At 35.8% G+C, this 19610-nt stretch overlaps 1 protein-coding gene across 5 annotated transcripts in view; it reads left to right on the top strand.

Annotated features, from left to right (window-relative positions):
• The window catches only part of ADAMTS5 (ADAM metallopeptidase with thrombospondin type 1 motif 5), a 60269-nt gene extending 41710 nt beyond the window's left edge, over positions 1–18559 (top strand). For 3 of the 5 annotated variants that reach the window (XM_004062645.5, XM_063702783.1, XM_055373968.2), the window contains one exon: positions 1607–8307. In XM_004062645.5, coding sequence (XP_004062693.2) covers positions 1607–2174 — 568 coding nt within the window. In that variant the 3' untranslated portion in view covers positions 2175–8307. Of the gene's footprint in view, positions 1–1606; positions 8308–16262; positions 16352–17350 lie in introns of those variants that run through there. The other 2 variants (XM_063702785.1, XM_063702784.1) reach the window with 1 other exon arrangement.
• Positions 18560–19610: the final 1051 nt, after the last annotated feature.

Genomic DNA, 19610 nt, shown 5'->3' with positions numbered 1-19610 from the left:
TGGTGCAATCATAGCTCACTGCAGCCAAGACCTGGCTAAAGTGATCCTCCCACTTCAGCCTTGCCAGTAGCTAGGACCATAGGCATGCGCCACCATCCCTGGCTAACTCTTTTACTTTTTGTAGAGACAAGGTCTCCCCTGTATTTCCCAGGCTGCTCTTAAACTCCTGGCCTCAAGGAATTCTCCAACATCCCTTTTGACTTTCTTTGAAGCCACTATAGTTTCATGGATTATTTATTAATATTAGGTACTACAAAACACATCTGTAACAAAATCTGATCTGTAATGTACTACAAAAATAAAAATAATGAATCGAGTTAGACAGAATAAGGAATGCCCTGAGCATTGCATCATCTCTCTTCAACACTGTAGGAAGCTTTACCACCTGTGTGGCTGTCACTGTAGAACAGATTGCCCTGCAGACAGGGGACTTCCTTGGCGATGAGCTTCCTTTCCAATTCAGAGGAAACTCTGGAGTAAGGGAAACACACTTGGATTTTTAGCATGTGAATGAGAACTGGAAATGAGACAGTTCAGCTCCACACGTCAGTCAAACTGCTCAAGCCAATAGTATTCCTGTTTAAATAACTAGGAAAGTGAAGGGACCCTATTATGGAATTACTTAAAAAGGCAAAAATGTGGACAAAAGTTGACTCCTCATTTCACCCTTGGTGCTTAATTAGCATTTCCGTCCTAGCATTCCTCACAGGTTTATGGGTATTAAAGATATTTGTGTCTTTCCCCATTTTTTTGTCCAGATGATGGCTCTTTGAAGACTTATATGTCACTCACCATAAAGCCTTTCTCAATCTATTGTATCTTATGGGCACTAAGAATTCAGAAAAATTCTCTAAGTCATTTAAAAAAATTCCCCTTTTATGATGGTATTAGTAATATCATTACCCAATTTCAGAATTGCGTGCTTCATTTAGTGGCCTGTCCCACCAAATCCAGAATTCTAGTAGAAAGGAATGCAGAGACTCTACTCACCTCTAGTCCAAAAACTAATTAATTCTGTGTTCCCAAGTTAGTCTGCACATTGGAACAATGTGAGAAGTTTCAAAAGTGCTCTTGACTGTGCCCGACCCTGGAAGATGGGGATTTAATTGGTCTGAGGTTTGGGTAGGCTCTGAAAGATTTAAAAGATCCCCACGTGATTCTAATGTGGAAGCAATCTGAGAAACATTAAAGAATTATGTGAGATTAAGTGAAGGCATATTTTTGTCAGTTTGTGTTTAAACAGATCCCATTTTGTGCCAGAAAGAATGGAAAGTAGATTTGTAAAGATGATAGGATCTGATAAGGATGAAAATGGTTGTATAAATCTTGAAAGTTAGTATAAATGTTTTAAATGAAGGCAGGTTGCTAGCATCATCCTAATTTCGAACACCTCAATTAAAGTGTATACAATACTGTAGTATAATTGCAATTTTCTCATAAAAATAATTTTTAAACCCAATTTTAAACTAATCCATTAAAACTGTGTGTTAAGAGAAGACTTTTTAGAGAACTTCTGTTTGTTTATTTATTTGTTAAGTGTTTACTCATTTTTTCTCCCTTTTTTTAACCACCTACCCCCACTTCCTGTGAACATTCCTACTTCCAGTAAGGGTTACACTGACGTGGTGAGGATTCCTGAAGGGGCAACCCACATAAAAGTTCGACAGTTCAAAGCCAAAGACCAGACTAGATTCACTGCCTATCTAGCCCTGAAAAAGAAAAACGGTGAGTACCTTATCAATGGAAAGTACATGATCTCCACTTCAGAGACTATCATTGACATCAATGGAACAGTCATGAACTATAGCGGTTGGAGCCACAGGGATGACTTCCTGCATGGCATGGGCTACTCTGCCACGAAGGAAATTCTAATAGTGCAGATTCTTGCAACAGACCCCACTAAACCATTAGATGTCCGTTATAGCTTTTTTGTTCCCAAGAAGTCCACTCCAAAAGTAAACTCTGTCACTAGTCATGGCAGCAATAAAGTGGGATCACACACTTCGCAGCCGCAGTGGGTCACGGGCCCATGGCTCGCCTGCTCTAGGACCTGTGACACAGGTTGGCACACCAGAATGGTGCAGTGCCAGGATGGAAACCGGAAGTTAGCGAAAGGATGTCCTCTCTCCCAAAGGCCTTCTGCGTTTAAGCAATGCTTGTTGAAGAAATGTTAGCCTGTGGTTATGATCTTATGCACAAAGATAACTGGAGGATTCAGCACCGATGCAGTCGTGGTGAACAGGAGGTCTACCTAATGCACAGAAAGTCATGCTTCAGTGACATTGTCAACAGGAGTCCAATTATGGGCAGAATCTGCTCTCTGTGACCAAAAGAGGATGTGCACTGCTTCACGTGACAGTGGTGACCTTGCAATATAGAAAAACTTGGGAGTTATTGAACATCCCCTGGGCTTACAAGAAACACTGATGAATGTAAAATCAGGGGACATTTGAAGATGGCAGAACTGTCTCCCCCTTGTCACCTACCTCTTATAGAATGTCTTTAATGGCATCATAATCATTTTCACCCATAATACACAGTAGCTTCTTTTTACTGTTTGTAAATACATTCTCCCTTGGTATGTCACTTTATATCCCCTGGTTCTATTAAAATATCCATATATATTTCTATAAAAAAAGTGTTTGACCAAAGTAGGTCTGCAGCTATTTCAACTTCCTTCCGTTTCCAGAAAGAGCTGTGGATATTTTACTGGAAATTAAGAACTTGCTGCTGTTTTAATAAGATTTAGTATATTTTCTGACTACAGGAGATAAAATTTCAGTCAAAAAACCATTTTGACAGCAAGTATCTTCTGAGAAATTTTGAAAAGTAAATAGATCTCAGTGTATCTAGTCACTTAAATACATACACGGGTTCATTTACTTAAACCTTTGACTGCCTGTATTTTTTTCAGGTAGCTAGCCAAATTAATGCATAATTTCAGATGTAGAAGTAGGGTTTGCGTGTGTGTGTGTGATCGTACTCAAGAGTCTAAAAACTAGTTTCCTTGTGTTGGAAATTTAAAAGGAAAAAAATCGTATTTCACTGTGTTTTCAATTTGTATTTTCACAACTACTTTCTCTCTCCAGAGCTTTCATCTGATATCTCACAATGTATGATATATGTACAAAACACACAGCAAGTTTTCTATCATGTCCAACACATTCAACACTGGTATACCTCTTACCAGCAAGCCTTTAAAATGCATTTGTGTTTGCTTATTTGTTTTGTTCAAGGGTTCAGTAAGACCTACAATGTTTTGTATTTCTTGACTTATTTTATTAGAAACATTAAAGATCACTTGGTAGTTAGCCACATTGAGAAGTGGTTATCATTGTTAATGTGGTTAATGCCAAAAAGTGGTTAATATTAATAAGACTGTTTCCACACCATAGGCAATAATTTCTTAATTTAAAAAATCTAAGTATATTCCTATTGTACTAAATATTTTTCCCAACTGGAAAGCACTTGATTGTACCCGTAAGTGTTTGAGTGATGACATGTGATGATTTTCAGAAAGTTGTTGTTTTTGTTTCCATAGCCTGTTTAAGTAGGTTGTAAGTTTGAATAGTTAGACATGGAAATTATTTTATAAGCACACACCTAAAGATATCTTTTTAGATGATAAAATGTACACCCCCCCCATCACCAACCTCACAACTTAGAAAATCTAAGTTGTTTCATTTCATTGGGATTTCTTTTGTTGTGAAACACTGCAAAGCCAGTTTTTCTTCATAAAAATTCATAGTAATCCTGCCAAATGTGCCTATTGTTAAAGATTTGCATGTGAAGATCTTAGGGAACCACTGTTTGAGTTCTACAAGCTCATGAGAGTTTATTTTTATTATAAGATATTTTTAATATAAAAGAATTATGTAACTGATCACTATATCACATCATTTCAGTGGGCCAGGAAAATAGATGTCTCGCTGTTTTCAGTATTTTCTTAAGAAACTGCTTTTAAAACAAATAATTGTTTTACAAAACCAATAATTATCCTTTGAATTTTCATAGACTGACTTTGCTTTCGATGTAGAAATTTTTTTCTTAATAAATTATCACTTTGAGAAATGAGGCCTGTACAAGGCTGATAACCTATATTTGATGGAGATCACCCAATGCCAAGGGCAGAAAGCAAACCTAGTTAAATAGGTGAGAAAAAAAATAATAATCCCAGTGCCATTTGTCTGTGCAAAGAGAATTAGGAGAGAGGTTAATGTTACTTTTTTCCATTTTGGAAATAATTTTAATCAAGTAACTCAAATGTGACAAAATTTATTTTTATTTTTTGTGGTTATATTCCCAACAACATTAAAAAATACTCGAGGCATAAATGTAGTTGTCTCCTACTCTGCTTCTCTTACTATACTCATACATTTTTAATATGGTTTATCAATGATTCATGTTTCCCTCAAATAGTGATGGTTTACACCTGTCATGGAAACAATCCTAGAGAGCTCAGAGCAAATAAACCACTATTCCATGCTTTTAAGTAGTTTTCTCCACCTTTTTCTTATGAGTCTCACTAGATTGACTGAGGAATGTATGTCTAAATTCCTGGAGAAGATGATATGGATTGGAAACTGAAATTCAGAGAAATTGAGTGTTCAATAGATACCACGAATTATGAACAAAGGGAAAATTCTATACAACTCAATCTAAGTCAGTCCACTTTGACTTCGTACTGTCTTTCACCTTTCCATTGTTGCATCTTGAATTTTTTAAAGTGTCTAGAGTTCAGGATGCTAGGGGCTACTTCTTTAAAAAAAAAAAAAAAAGAATTTGTCTGAAAATGCTCAGGTTTGTAAGAATCTAATCTCACTTACATAACTAAGCACTCCATAATAAGTTTTATTAAGTACAAAGGGAGCCAGAAAAAATGACATTTATTTCTTCTAGATCAGAAAAATTTAAATTAAGCCCTGCCTTGCTGTTTAGAAATATGAGGGCATTGTTATAATTTATTCAATCAATTTATGTTCCTTTGCCTTCCTGTGGAAACAGTTTTATCCCACTAAACTAGGAATTAGGGGATAAATCACAAACAAAAAAAAAGTTGCAGCACTGAAAAAAAGTAATTTATTGTTTTTGCAACTGGTGTGTGAATTTGTGTGATAAAATTATTTATTCTTATTTAACAAAAATATGTTCAAATTTTTCTATATTTAAAATGTTTTGCTGTTGTCCTACTTTTTAATTTATGCTTCATGTTTGTGTATAAAGTACACTTTTACACTTTGTGAGTTTACATAATATACAGCACTGGTTGCTTTTGTATTTTTTTACAGAAAGCTTTCTGTGTGAAGCAGGTGTATATGTATATATTCCTCATGTATTCTTATTCTGATACTATCATTTTTCTTTTCAAGGAAATTTTAATCTGTCACGACCAATAGTGTTCATTACTTGTACCTATGATAATAGGTCTTTTACATCACATTAACACTAATTTTTCCAAGTCACAAATAAGAAAAACACTTATTCAATGAAACAAGGTGCAAGTTTTAAATTTGGGTACACAAATAGCCTAGAAGCTTCCTACAGACGCTAAGACACAGCCAATAATCAGATCCTTTCACTTCATCGAGAAACTTGGACAAGTCAATATTGATGTATTAGATGAAAGTTGTCTACACACAACTTCTGAGGGATACAAATGATAATAAAACCAAATGTTGTCTGTTTCTCCTTTAGAAACACCTCCTAAAATTAATATCATTTAGTCTCTAGTGTCTGTAGGATTCTACAGATGAGCACAAATAGATTGGGTTTGTATAACAAATGCTAATAGTCATAACTGTTTCTACAAATATGGGGTGCCCATTAAGAGAATGTGATGTTTTCCTACTGCTGTTGAATCCCATGGGGTGATTATAGGACTTGAAATAGGCAGAGTCACCTCTGATGACATCAGCTTGCCTCTGTGATTTCACAGTCTCATCCTGGCAACAAGACAAAGCACCCTTGCACACACAGCCAATCTCTGGTTGTGATATTTCCCCATTGATTCCTTCCTTGTTAACAAGGTCATTTTAATGGTTCAGGTGAGGACAGCAGCCAGATTCAAAGTCCAGAACTTGTGCTGTTACATAGAGTTCACACTGTCAAATAACATTGAATTTAATAATGATCAAATTTTTCTAGTAGTCTGTGGCAGAGTGTATAATCTCATTGGCATGATTGGTGAATATTACTAATCTCTTTATAATGAAAGATGCTCTACAAATACCTTATATTTGCTAACATTTCAAAACTACTAAATAAATGAAATAGCCATGTGTACAGAAATGGTCATTTAAAGCTTTAATAGAAACAAATTCAAGACAATGTATCATTTAGACACACAGAAAAGGAACTTGTATGTTTTCCCTATTATTTTTCTCATTTGCCAACAATCTATAGTTTTAGGTTATCAAACAGATAGATCAACTTAACTGGCTAGTACATTGAAAAATCTTCCTAAGAATCCTTTGTTAGCATAATCTATAGAGATAATTTCTCAAATTATATCATCATGATGCATATAAACTCTATAATGTATAATTGTGTTTCATTTATTTAATGTATGAGAACATATTGAAATACAAAACCATGCATTAGCCAAAAAATTGGAATACAGGTGGTGTTCAGATCAGCAAAACATTCAATCTGGTAAATGCCTGCCTGGGGCTATGATATCATTCTCAATGCAGGTTTTATGGGAAAACTAAAAGAATATGTTGTTAGATGATGTTGGTTTTGAAAAAAAAAAAGACATTAACATACACATTAGTTAGCCCAGTTAATTGCATTCTACTAATATAGTTGCACATTAGCAATAATTTTGCTGTCTCTGGTCTTTATTTTGTGGCTTCAACTAACTGGACCATGTGGACTGTAAAGGTCAAATGGAAAAAACGAGCAGTGGCCCCTCATCCTGTAAGGTACTGCTACATCAGAGTGACCTAAAAGTCTAACACTGTGAGGAAAACTGTGATTTGTAGGAAAAAAAAAACAAAACAAACAAAAAACAGGGCATGCTTTTTAATTTTTTTCCACTTTCCTTTGGCACACCCAATGAACAATTCTAATTTTTATTGAGGTGCTAACATCTTTCGTGACCAACTGTCAAATGTGGTATTTTTGAGTTACTATTTTTCTACATGATTTTACAGTTTGCAAGAAAGACCTCTAAGCTTTGTGTCATGGTAGGGCACAACTTGATACTCAAAATTTGAAAAGTAAGCACATCCAATGATTGTTTTGACCAACAGTGGTCAGTGACGTAAACTGCGTGTGCATCTGAGGACATTTAAGGGGTCATTAAAACTTGAGGAGCATCAGGCCAGAGTAGCAGACTTTTAGATGAGTCATATTTCAGCATTCATTAAGTCCTCAGCATTCCATTCAAACTGTCGTGTATATTTGGCCTGATTTTTTTTCAAGCTTTGCAATAATTTATGTTATTGGTAAACACTTGGTGACTATATCTCAGCCTTTTCTTTAACAACTCACAATATATTAGAAACACGTCTACCTATACTGAGAGTATATTTACAATAGAAGACCATACTGTATGTGACTTTGTAAAGCTAGACTTTTGATTAAGAAATATATAATCTCTGGATGGTATTTTTGCATTATACACTCAGGCACAACGTAAACCTTGATGGTTCATCTTGCTACAATCACGAGTTGAAAAACACTACTTACGTATTTGTATGACCTATTAGTCAGAGGAAATCATACATATGCTTTGTAAATAGACTTTGCAGATAACTAAATAGACTGAAGAAATATGTTGCATTTGATAGAAGCAACCACATAAATATTTGGTTTCTATATTAGAGTCTGTGAGTAAAGTCAAGTAATAAACCTAAGTAGGTATAACTAAGATTTTTAAACCTTGAAACTTGCTTTGATGGTAGAGAAAATCATTGAAGATTTACATACTGTATATAAGATGTAAAATGTACGCTGCTTATTACCCTCAATTTTCCAGAAGCAATGGTATATAATGCAGTTGAAAAACCAAAAATCTTGGAAAACTAAGACGGGTCTTGTTTAAAATGTCTCTCGGCTTTGGCAACCTTCAAATCTTAATCAACTATTTAAAGCATTACTGTGTCTTGTAGCCTGCATTCCACAACAGCTCTGTTATTCAGGTAAAAGACTTGAACTGAGCCGTTTGGGACCTATACTGTAATATTTTCATTGAGGAACAATATCCTATTTTGTAAAGCATTTCCCTATGTGTGACTTTAAACTGTAAAATTAAACACTGCTTTTGTGGGTTCAGTGGGCATAATAAATATAAATTGTAAACTAGGTTAAAGTATGTACTGCATATAATATGTTTTAGAGTTGGAAACTATTGTTCATTTATTTTTAATTTTCTCTTAACAGTGGTAGCAGCAAGCTGGGTCTCAGGGAAGCCCTAGGCTCTTTATAATTTCTGTCATTGCTCACCCTCTTTGGCATAGACAATTAATACTTTATCTTAGTTAAAGTTCTATGAAACTATTGCTTCAAGTTTTTACCAGACTACCAACCCTTGAAGATTGCATACTATTAAAATTCTGGTGTTAAATTAGAAACAGCAAGCAACATAATCTACTGCTTCATTTTTAATTTTTATGTCTAAACTTAGTCCAGATACAAAGTTAAAGAGTTGAGATAATAATGCAAGCATAGAATTAAAAAAAAAAAACCTGAAATTGACTAGCAAAAGTCTATTTTATAACATTTATAACATTAAGCTTCCTAGGAGCATTAATTCTTTTTAAACCTGGAATCATTACTTTTTAGCATACATTTCAAATGCTGAATTTCCCTCTCATATCAAACAGTATTGTAGAATGGCGGTACTTTAAATTTTCTCCTTAGGAGGATGTATGCTTTTAAAGAAATGATTTAAAACATCTATATTTTTTAAAAGATGGTATAATATATACATACACACTAACTATCAAAATATAGCTAAGATTTGTTCAACATCTCATTGAGTTAGGCCCTGTGGTAATCACCCCACAAACTTTCTACCACAAATTTCTCTCCATGCCCTTTGGCTCTTGTGATACTGGTATTAAGATTCCATGTTACAGATAACAGTCACAATATGATAGCCATTAATTATTAGCTATTAGGTTGGTGCAAAAGTGAATCTGAGCGAGAGATTGCAGGGTGGTTGAAGGATTGACTGGGAGATTAGAGAAATGAAGGGAAGTGTTTACGCCTAATGTGTAGGCCCCCTGAGTAAAAGCAAGAACATTCCTAAAATTCCAATGAAAATGGTAAGGAAACTATGAAGAATTAGGCAAGCAGTAAGGATAGAGCCAGGAGCTGAAGGTAGCACAGAAGATTGTTGTTTAAGGAAAGAGGAGAGAGAATTTGATTTAGAAAACTAAGAAATTGCTGGTAAGAGTTTTTGAAAAAAGAGTTTGGTATTTTACCTTACAAACTCCTTCACAGCTGGAAATGAGTTGGGTCAGACAAGGTCAAAGGCATAAAAGTGGTAATGGGGATAGCTTTTGGATTAGGAGTAGAATGAAAAAAGGGGATGCTTAGAAATGGAACTCTAGATGTTTGTGAAGTCCAAATCATCTCTATTTCTCAGATTCTGTTGGGTCTTTTCTGATATATTATTGAGTGTTTTATCTGTTCAATTAAATTCGTGTTTTCCCACAAAATAAATGATTATATGTCATTATGTAGATACAGGTGAGGGAGTATAGTAGAATAGCCCTGCTTTTTCTAGTTCCTATCCATGTCTGTCACATAAGGAGACATGATGCCAGAACGATTAACCATCTGGGGCAGTACCTAGCCCAAGACTTCACTCCAATGTACATTCATAAGATTTTCTGTAACATAGATTTCTCCTTCTACTTCTAGCTACCTCCAATGCTTTGTCTCCCTACTAAGCCTCCTTTGGGATTTGCTTTCAATTGGAATTATGGACTTTTTATTGTTGTTATTTACTATAAGAAGCATCTAAATCTTGGAAAGCATGGAAAAATATTTCTTAATCACTTGTAAGTAGACTGCTTCCAAAAATAGTGGCTGAGCCAGTTTTAGATTTTAAAAAGAGTATTTTATCTACAAAAATTTGAGAAGCATTAACCTCTTCATCTTCCAGATATGTCTGCTACCTACTAGACATTGTAAAGAGTCCACCTAGATTGTTTCTTTACTGTCAAGCTCCTTTACCATCCCTCTGTTCAAAGATGTTGCTTTGAACACTCAAAGGAAGTGCCTGACTATGACCAGCTATAGGAGTGTCAGACAGAATATTAGTATATGAGAACAAGCAATAGATGTCTCTTTTTTTAAGATTATGTTAAGACTAGCCAGTTTATAGCTCCTACACTGCTACCACTTGAGTAGAATCCTTCAATCTTTTCTATCCTGAACAACAGCAAATGCCTCTTTATGGGACTACTTGCTTCCTTCAGCAGCTAGACTAATAATGAAAAACCTTAAGTGAGATCATTTAAATCCTCTGCCAAATATTCTCCAACACCTTACTAACTCACTGAAAGTAGGAAACAATCTTCTTTCCACAGGCTTCAAGGCCCCACAGGATCTGATACCACCAACCTGTCTGATTTTCCCTCCTTTTCTTACCCCTTGGTTCACTCCCCAGCTACTTTGCCTCTCTGCTACTCTTTACGGCATCAAGTTTAAACCTTTTCCAGAATCTTTTGCCTAAAACACTCTTCTCCAGATATACACTGGCTTCCTGGCTTCCTTCAAGTCTGTACTTAAATGTTATCCCTCAGAGAGTCCATTCCTGACCATCCTAAATTAAATAGACACATTTCTCCTTCATTTTTGTTCATGTCACTTATAAGTTCCTGAAATTTCACCATATCCTCGTTTGTATAAGTCTGTTATCCCTATCATATAACCAGATGTAGAAATGTACATACTTTGAGACCATACTCTTTATTTTGTATGATTGCTGTATTACCTGTTCCTAAGAAGGTACCTGGCATTCAATAAGTACTTGTTGAATAAATGACTGAATCAATAAATTGATGGCAACCCAGTCAAATAATAATTATTAAAGGGTTCAGGAAATGGTTGATGATGTCTCTGCAAAATTGCAAAATGTGGGTATATAAATATTTTTAACAAGTAATGCTGTTTAAAAAAAAATTTTAGAAAAAAATCAAGCCAAGTTTAGGCCCAAGAAGTAGAGGAGCCATGGTAGATGGGTAGTAGCAAGAACCTGGCTACTTGATTCAAAGACAGATCTTCAGTTCCTGGTATGACACCAACGTGGAAGACAGAATTCTAAAGATGTGCCCCCATAGTTCCTGTCTCTTGGTCATTCAATCAAACACAAATTGAGGTACTGCTGTGAAACTACTGTGGATATGGAATTAATGTTAATAACCAACAAACCTTAAAATAGGAAGATTAGTCTGGATTAATTTGAGAGCCCAGTTTAATCACATGAACTCTTAAAAGCAGAAGAGAAAGGCAGAAGGGGAAGTTAGAGGAATTCCAAGCATGAGAAGGAGTCCGTGCTCCACTGCTGGCTAGGAAGATGAAGAAAAGGATCAACAGGCTAAAGGATTCAGGCAGTGTCTAGAAAGCTGAGAATGACACCTGGCCAATGGGACAGCCAGCAGGGAAATGAGAACCTCAGTTCTACAACTTCAAAACAAATGAATTCTAGCTAAAACATGAAGGAGTTTGTTGGAATCGGATTCATCCTTAGATCTTCTAGAAAGGAATGCAGCACTGCTGATACCTTGATTCCAGCCTTGTAAACCCAGAGCAGAGGCCCAGCGGAGCTCTGCTGAGCTTAGATATCTATGAACTGTGATATTATAAATAGGTTTGGTAAAGATGCTGAATGATTGGCATTTGTTATGGTAGTAATAGAAAATGAATGTACACATGAAAACAAGGAATAATCTCAATCTAGAGTGGATTATTAGAAAGGCTATCATGTTAGGCCTATAAGCAGAATGAACAAGATTACAATCCAGTTATTGGGGTTGATGCAGGATTTTTTTCTGCTCCTTAGCTCAGCTAGGTACGGGTTCTTGTCTCATGACCAGGAAGAATTAGGCACACAGACACCAGAGAGTGAGTGGAGTGGAATGTATTAAATGAAAGGAAAGCTCTCAGCAAAGAGAAAGAAGGGCGGGGGGTGCTTCCCCTACCTAAAAGCAAGAAAGTCCCCCAATATGGCTGAGCCTGGAGTTTTTATGGACTCAAAATGGGGAGTGCATGCTGATTGGTTTGTGAGTATGCAAAAAAGTTTGAAGCAAAAACACCACTCAAAGGTGGGCACGACAGTGTAGAAAAACAATTAGGAAAGGGTAGGTATATGTAAAATAGGCTAAGGGTGGTGATCAGTCAGAGGAAAGCATGCCAAGCAGGAAGACAAGTTCTTAATCCGGTGTGAAGATTTAAATTGTAGCTCGGCTTTCAGGCTTTAAACTGTCTTTGGATGGGAACTGCCCCATCAGCCTAGGCATTTGGTAGCCTCCTGTCACTATCAGGGTTACAGGACAAGGTGGAAACAAGAAAAACTCAAACTCAGAGTTACCAGATCAGGCACAAAATCTTGGAACAAGACCATCAGCTAATCTAATTTTGCTATCAAGTCACTTGAGCTGTTAACAAGGGCTGCATATATACACACTGACCCCAGGACAGGATTAGTTAAAAATGTGATGTAGGGTAGCAATCTGTAGTCACAGTGATAAAAACAAGCAAACACAAGGCAGAAAACAGGGGCAAGAAAAATGGAAATTGATGGATATGGAGATTTATTGCCTGGAAAAATGTTTTCCAAATGCAGCTAAAAATTCTTTGTTGGCAATCAATATATGTGTAACGGTTTTAATCAAATGGGTCAAAAATTTGACAAACGTGTTTTGGTTATATATTGCTGTTAATACTTAATTTCCCAAAATGGAGTGGTTTAAAGCAACACTTTATTGAATATTATGATTTTGTGAGTCAGGGCTCTCAGCTGGGTGATACTTCTGCTCCACACACCAACTGGACTTGACTGGAAGGTCCAAGACAGGTTTAATCACATGCCTCATGTCTTGGATGGGACAGCTAGATAATCAGTCTCAGCTGGGTTCTCCTCCCTCTCCAGGTATTCTCAAGGCCTTTCTGTGTGGCCTCTTCAAAAGGGTATTCACTCTTCTTACAAAGTGGCTAAGGGTTCTAAGAACAGGTTTTTCCAGAAAACCAAGTAGAATCTCTAAGATGTTTAATGCTCAAGCCTTGGAAGTGCCAGAATATTCCTTTGTAACACAACTAATTAAAAATTTCACAACGCGTGAATCAACAACACTCAAAGATACTACCTTGATTCTTCTAGAAATGGAAAAATTATAAAATATGCCACTTTATACTTTGGTTACCAACCTTTTAAAGTAAATTTTTCATTGTTAACATGTCTTTCCTACATGCAAAAAAATGAGGCTTTTATTTCAGAAACAACAATATTTAGAATTACAAAGGCATAATAGTTATCAATGAGGAGGAGATTACTACCCTTTGTATCCATTCAAGTATAAAATACTACACTTGCTCTTAGCCAAAAGGCTGAGAAGCGATCAAGTATAAAATAAGCAAACTGCAGATGAGAAGTCACAATATTGTAATTAACTTAGTGGTCTGACTGGGGAAGCTTCCTTGTTGAGGGTGGGGAGGATGAATTGATTCTTTTGTGTGTTTGTTTGTGTGTCTCCCAATCTAAATGCCTTACCCTGAAAAAAAAATTTCAACATTTCTGAAAGGTGTTGTTACTCTGTGAACCAGAGGTATTCAGATATAAGGTAGACAGGAAGTAAGGGGACCATTCTGTGGATCAGGATGTAAGCAGGCCCCAAATATATTTTCCAGTAGGAAAGAAAGTTTTTATCTGTTCTACATGTAAAGTTGGACAAGACATCTTCATTTTACAAAATTGATTAAGCCAGATGTGTACAAGAGTATAATGAATTGTTCAGGCATCTGCTGGGTCTATTGTGAGAAACTGAAACCCCTCTAATGAAGAAAATGAAGACTTGGGAAATGTGATATTTAGAAAATGTAGCTAGCCTTAGTTTGGATCTATTTAATGAAGCTACAATTAAGTTCCAGCTCCATTCAAGTGATACAGCTCACTCCTAAGTCCTGCGTGTTCCTCTGCCATTGCTCCTATGGGGCTGATCAGAGATTATGGATCAATTACATAAATTCATCAACACAGACTTTAAAAGGCACCTACTGCTAAAAATGGGTCAGGAAACTACAGAAAGCACAGATTGTATGTTGCACCCTCCTCATACTGAAAGAATGAAACTATTTTAATACTGATTGAGTGTTTCTGGAGCACATTATTGTTATTTTTCCAATCCATTAGAATCAGACTCCTAAGCCATTTCCAAAATTTTTGCATTGACTGGTCCCCATTATGTGAGCTCAGTGACAGAATTAGACATAAAATCCGGAATTGTCGTTGTAGATTTTTTTTTTTATTTTTTACTTTGGGGTCATAGGAGGACACAGAAATCTCTCCAAAATAGGCCCCAGCTGGCCGTCACATTTTCTTGAAAATAAATGTTCTCTCGAAGTCGTTTAACTTTGATCTTTCATTTATCCTCTTCCAAAAAATCTGTATTGTATAGGAACTTAACATCTGATGCAGGGAAACAAATGCTTCTTTAAGAAACTTATTAAAGCTGTAGTTTACTTAATAAATGAGCATGCACACAAAATATTATGTACAACTTTGAGATAATTTATATACCTCCAGAAGCTAAATAAGAAAATCCAGTGTAACATAAACAAAAACAAATGTGCTGTAAATGGAAATTTTCTAAGAAGTAACTTCTCACAACTGAAAATTTTGCTCCTAAAATTAGAACATATTTAGTATTCATTGATCCTTTAAACAATTCTTGAGCACATATGTAATATGACCCAGAATAATACAGGGATGTGATCACCAATAAGACTCGGTTTCAATATTCAACAAGCAAAAGCCAACAGGGTGCATATATAGGAAATCACATTGCAGTGGAATTGCTTCTATGATACAGGTAGATACAGTATCAATCATGTAATACAATACCCAGAGAAGCAACGAGCTCTTAAAGTGCATTAATACAGTTATAAATGATGATGCTCTTCCTAGTCTGCATTGATAAGGTATGTTGCAGATTCTGACACTGCTAACTTCCATTCCACCTGCTTTTTTTGCTCCATACTAACATCTGCTCAGCTAGAGACTAGGTCTTTGAGCAGTTGAACAAATATCAACAATTAACCATCCCTGGAATTTTTGTTATGTAAGAACTTTTTTTGTTAAAGGATTAAATCACTGCAGGATATTCTGAATTTTGTAGACAAAAGCATTTCTAACTGATTCAGTTTCTCATGGGAATTAGGATTCTCAACCTTGGGAATCTTAATAATAATATAAACAGATTGAAGCTCTGCTTAGAGAAAGGTTAGAAAGATGGAGGATCTAAAACTATGTCCTATTTTGTATAACAAAATAAAGTTTGGAAAATGGACTTCAGAACAAAACAGCATGTGCTTTCAAATAGTTGAAAGGCTATCATGGAAAAGAAAAGTTATAATTACTTTACATAAGCCGAAGGGTACAATGAAAACCAATGAGTTGGTCAAAATAAGAACCAGTGTAGAAAAAAGTTTCTACCATTCTCACATTTCATTTTTTCTTCCAAACACAGTTGCTTCAGAAGGGTCATAACTGTAGAGGTTTATTTTTACCACTCCCTTTCACCCATGAAAAGTTTTCCAAAAGGTCAATGTATGCTTTGTGTTTATACACATCACTTTAAGTTAGTTTTACGAATATTTGTCCTATTATTTTTTCACTATGTAGACTACTTATACTTCATGCATTCAGTATATAATGCTGACCAATTACAAATTTCTAGTTTTAATTTTCCCTTAGTACAGTGGTTCTAAATCAGGAAAAATTTTCTCCCCGTGGGATATTTGTGATGTTTGGAGATGTTGTGGATTGCCACAGTGGTGGGAGGGATGCTATTGACATCTAGTGGAAAGAATCCACAGAAGCTTTTGAAATGCACAGAACAGCCCCCATGCCCCGACACAAAGAATGATTCTCTCCAGAATGTCAGTAGTCCTGAGATTGAGGAACCCGCTTGAATAGACTACTCCTGTCCTATTGTGCCTGTGTCATAAACATGCTCAAGGGAATACTTCTTACCTTCTAATTAGATGTGATCAGTATGTCTGTTACTCTTTTCTCCTTGCTGCTATAGAAGTTGGAGCAGCAGAAGCTGGGAACCAGAGCTTCATTCTTGGAACATTGGCACGTGCTGTGTGTTTCCTGAGACCCAAATAACCTCAGGTAGGTTATGAGCTGTGGGCACTGTTGGGACAATTGATGGATTATGCAGGTGAACATGGCATAGACTGATGACAGGCAATTACTGTAAATCACCATTAGTTCTACTTCCAGCCATATGCAACTGATTGCAAGAAATCTATGGAAAACAGCCCTGGCCCATCCATTTTAGAAAATTAGTGTTGTACCTAAAGCCAGTTTTGCACATTTTCTGAATGAGTTAAATGGAATGTTTTCCATATAGCCAAATGAAAAGAGTTGAGAAGAATGAAAGTTTTGTTTCCTCAATGGCATTTTTAAATAATATCTTATTTTAGGTGCAAATAGCATGTATTTTTAAATAATAAACTCCGTAAATGACCATGTTCTAGTTTTTAGGGAATTCTAGGAAGTACAAAAACATGATACTACAACAGACAATCCTAATTCAGTTTCCAATGTGCATTTCTTAGCATAGATATTGGTTTTTTGTTTAATAATCTTTTTGTTTAAAAATTCTTAAACTTTTGCTTGAGAGTAAGAGTTATTTAGAAGCTTGTACATGAAGATTTATGCCAAAATATACATTCTTAAACTTGGCTATTTAACATTAGGGTCATTAAACTTGGCCCTAATGTTATTCTAATTGACAAAAGAAACAAAAATTTGGGGAGCAAGGGGAGTATTTTTCTTTCTGTTTTTCCAAACACAATTTCCTAATTTAGAAAAGAAGTCACCAGTAACACAATAGCCGGAAATTTGGTCAATACCAAAAAGGAACCACAATAAACAATATCTTAGAGGTCAAGAAATGAGAGACAAATAGAGAGAAAGGAGGAGGAGGAGGAAGAATAAGAAGAGGAAGAGGAGAAGGGAGGGAGGAAGAGGAAGAGTGGAAGAGGAGGGGGAAGGAGAGAAAGAAAGAGAAGGCTACAAGCACTATGGCTAAGATCAGGTAAGATCAGGGTAGAAAACACTATGAAGTTCTACTTACATTTTCATGAGGTTGTTATTCATTTTTAGATATATACAGTGTACTTGCCACTGGATTCCATCATGTCAAACCAGGATTCCTGAAGTTCTTGTTTATTTCTGCTGTCTAAACCCATTACCTTCCACCTCCTAAAGGACTCAACACCACAGCTTTCAAGTCAAGGCCAAAGACACTACATCTCCAGAATCAAGTGTACGATTTGAAAAATGATTGCACGTTGATGTGCTTGCTTTTCTCTCACGGAAATGATTCTCAATCATAATCGTCAATCTTGACTCAATTCAAAGCCTGATATACACAGAGACTAGTATGTTAAAGTACTCAAGCCACCAAAATGAAAGGTAGTCACTAAAAACAAATTATATTGGTTTTGATTCACTGTGCATATGATATAGATGAAGCAGTGAATAATTCCTTTTCTCAGTTCAAAGCTAAACTTTGGAGGCAGCGTGTTTTCCTGGATGTTTAACTAAATCTTCTCAGCTAACATTACTAGGTCAAAGCAACAAACTTCCAAAACACTACTGTATTTAGAAATACAGTGGATTCTCACTTGTGAGGATTCCACACTTTAAAGAATATTTGCAGCTCAGTGTTTGACCCCATAGTGCATGCCTTCCTCTGGAATCTAGCAGATGACAGGTACTTATCTAAATTCCAACCAACTTTTCTAGCCACATGTGCAACTGCTATACCTGATCAAACACACTGACGATTCTGACACAAAGGCCAGATTTCCTCTAAATGCTGATGTCTCTGGGTCTCTGCCATATAATTCTTCAGCCAGGTTGTCTTTCAATCATCTTTCCTAACAAAGCTTTTAACTATGCAGTTAAAAGGTCTAATTTGTCAAGCAGATGGCCCAATTCTGCTGCTACTATTCTACTACACACATACACACATACACACACACATACACACACACACTCATTTCCAGTAAAAACCAATTACTATGGCTTCTAAATGTCGATATTATGGATATCTATATTATTATACTTTTCTCTTTTTGCCTTGACCTTAAGTAAATTGCAGAAGTCTGTTTCTTCCTTACCCTGACAACGTCACTACCCCACACAACATTATAAGTCTTGAGAGGGCAAAGTCATGTTTTAAACATCCTTATATTTGTAATCACTACAAGTTTGTTGTATGAATGATTACATGAATATGGATTTTAATATTAGCTAGAACAAACATTGTAGATATTAATTTATAATACAAAACATTTAATTTAAAAATGCAATCTGTTTTTATTTAGAACTGTTGATGATTTATCCATCGTGGATTGTTGTGCAGTAATTTAAATTTTTAAAACTGTAACACTAAAGTATAATTTTTCTTGATAACAAAGTCTACCAAACCTTCGCCCCGCTCAAATTTGGTGCTGGAAGCAAGTCTTTCACTTATCTTATCATAGACCCAGTACAAGAATATTTATTACATCTAACGTAGCTGATGAAAAGTTAGTAGAACATGCTTTTTAACTTGTCGTCAATGCTAATGAAATTCTGTTACTGAAGAAAAATAATGTAATGCATAGATTAGAGAATTAAGGAAGCTTAAAAATCGTATCATCCACTCCCTTCATTTTAAAGATAAAGCAAGCACCTAAGGGCCAGGAGTTTAGGAGAAAGTAGTCTAGGAACATACTTTTTCTTCTTTTTTTGTCGGTAATGTGAGGCCTTCATCAGGTTTGAGGTCTGTGGCCATGAACAGATCCCAATAAGCTTTCCTATGCATTGGCACCAGTTCAAGATCTTGGCTTTGTTGGTACTGTTCTCTATCATTCTGTAGTCAATGTATCTTAGATGACAATATATTTTAAAATTTAAAAAGCACAAAGAAGTAATCTTAGATCCTTGGCAATTCTGGCTTATTCCATTTGCCAATTGGGTCTCATATTTTGGCATGGACATGTATTTCCTTGAAGGATTTTATAATAAAAACATTAAAGTAACAGCATGTGCAAGAAAGTCAGAGAGAAGCAATGATCTATTGTCTTATGGAAGGCTTCTCTTCTACCAGATAAGGAAACTAATACTAAGTGAGAGAAGATGTTTGCTGACAGATGTTCTTGCCCTAAGTCAGTGGTTTCTGAAACTTGGCTGCATTAAAGTCACCTGTGGCACTTTTTAAAAATACCTGTGGAGCAACAGGAACTCTCATTCATTGCTGGTAAGAATGAAAAATAATACAGGCACTTTGGAAGACATTTTGGCAGATTCCTACAAAACTAAATATACTATTACCATTTAATCCAGCAATTGTACTTTTTGATATTTACCCAGA

This window comes from Gorilla gorilla, chromosome 22 (assembly GCF_029281585.2).
Source record: "Gorilla gorilla gorilla isolate KB3781 chromosome 22, NHGRI_mGorGor1-v2.1_pri, whole genome shotgun sequence".
Lineage (NCBI taxonomy): Eukaryota > Metazoa > Chordata > Mammalia > Primates > Hominidae > Gorilla > Gorilla gorilla.
This window is presented reverse-complemented; position numbering and strand designations above follow the sequence as displayed.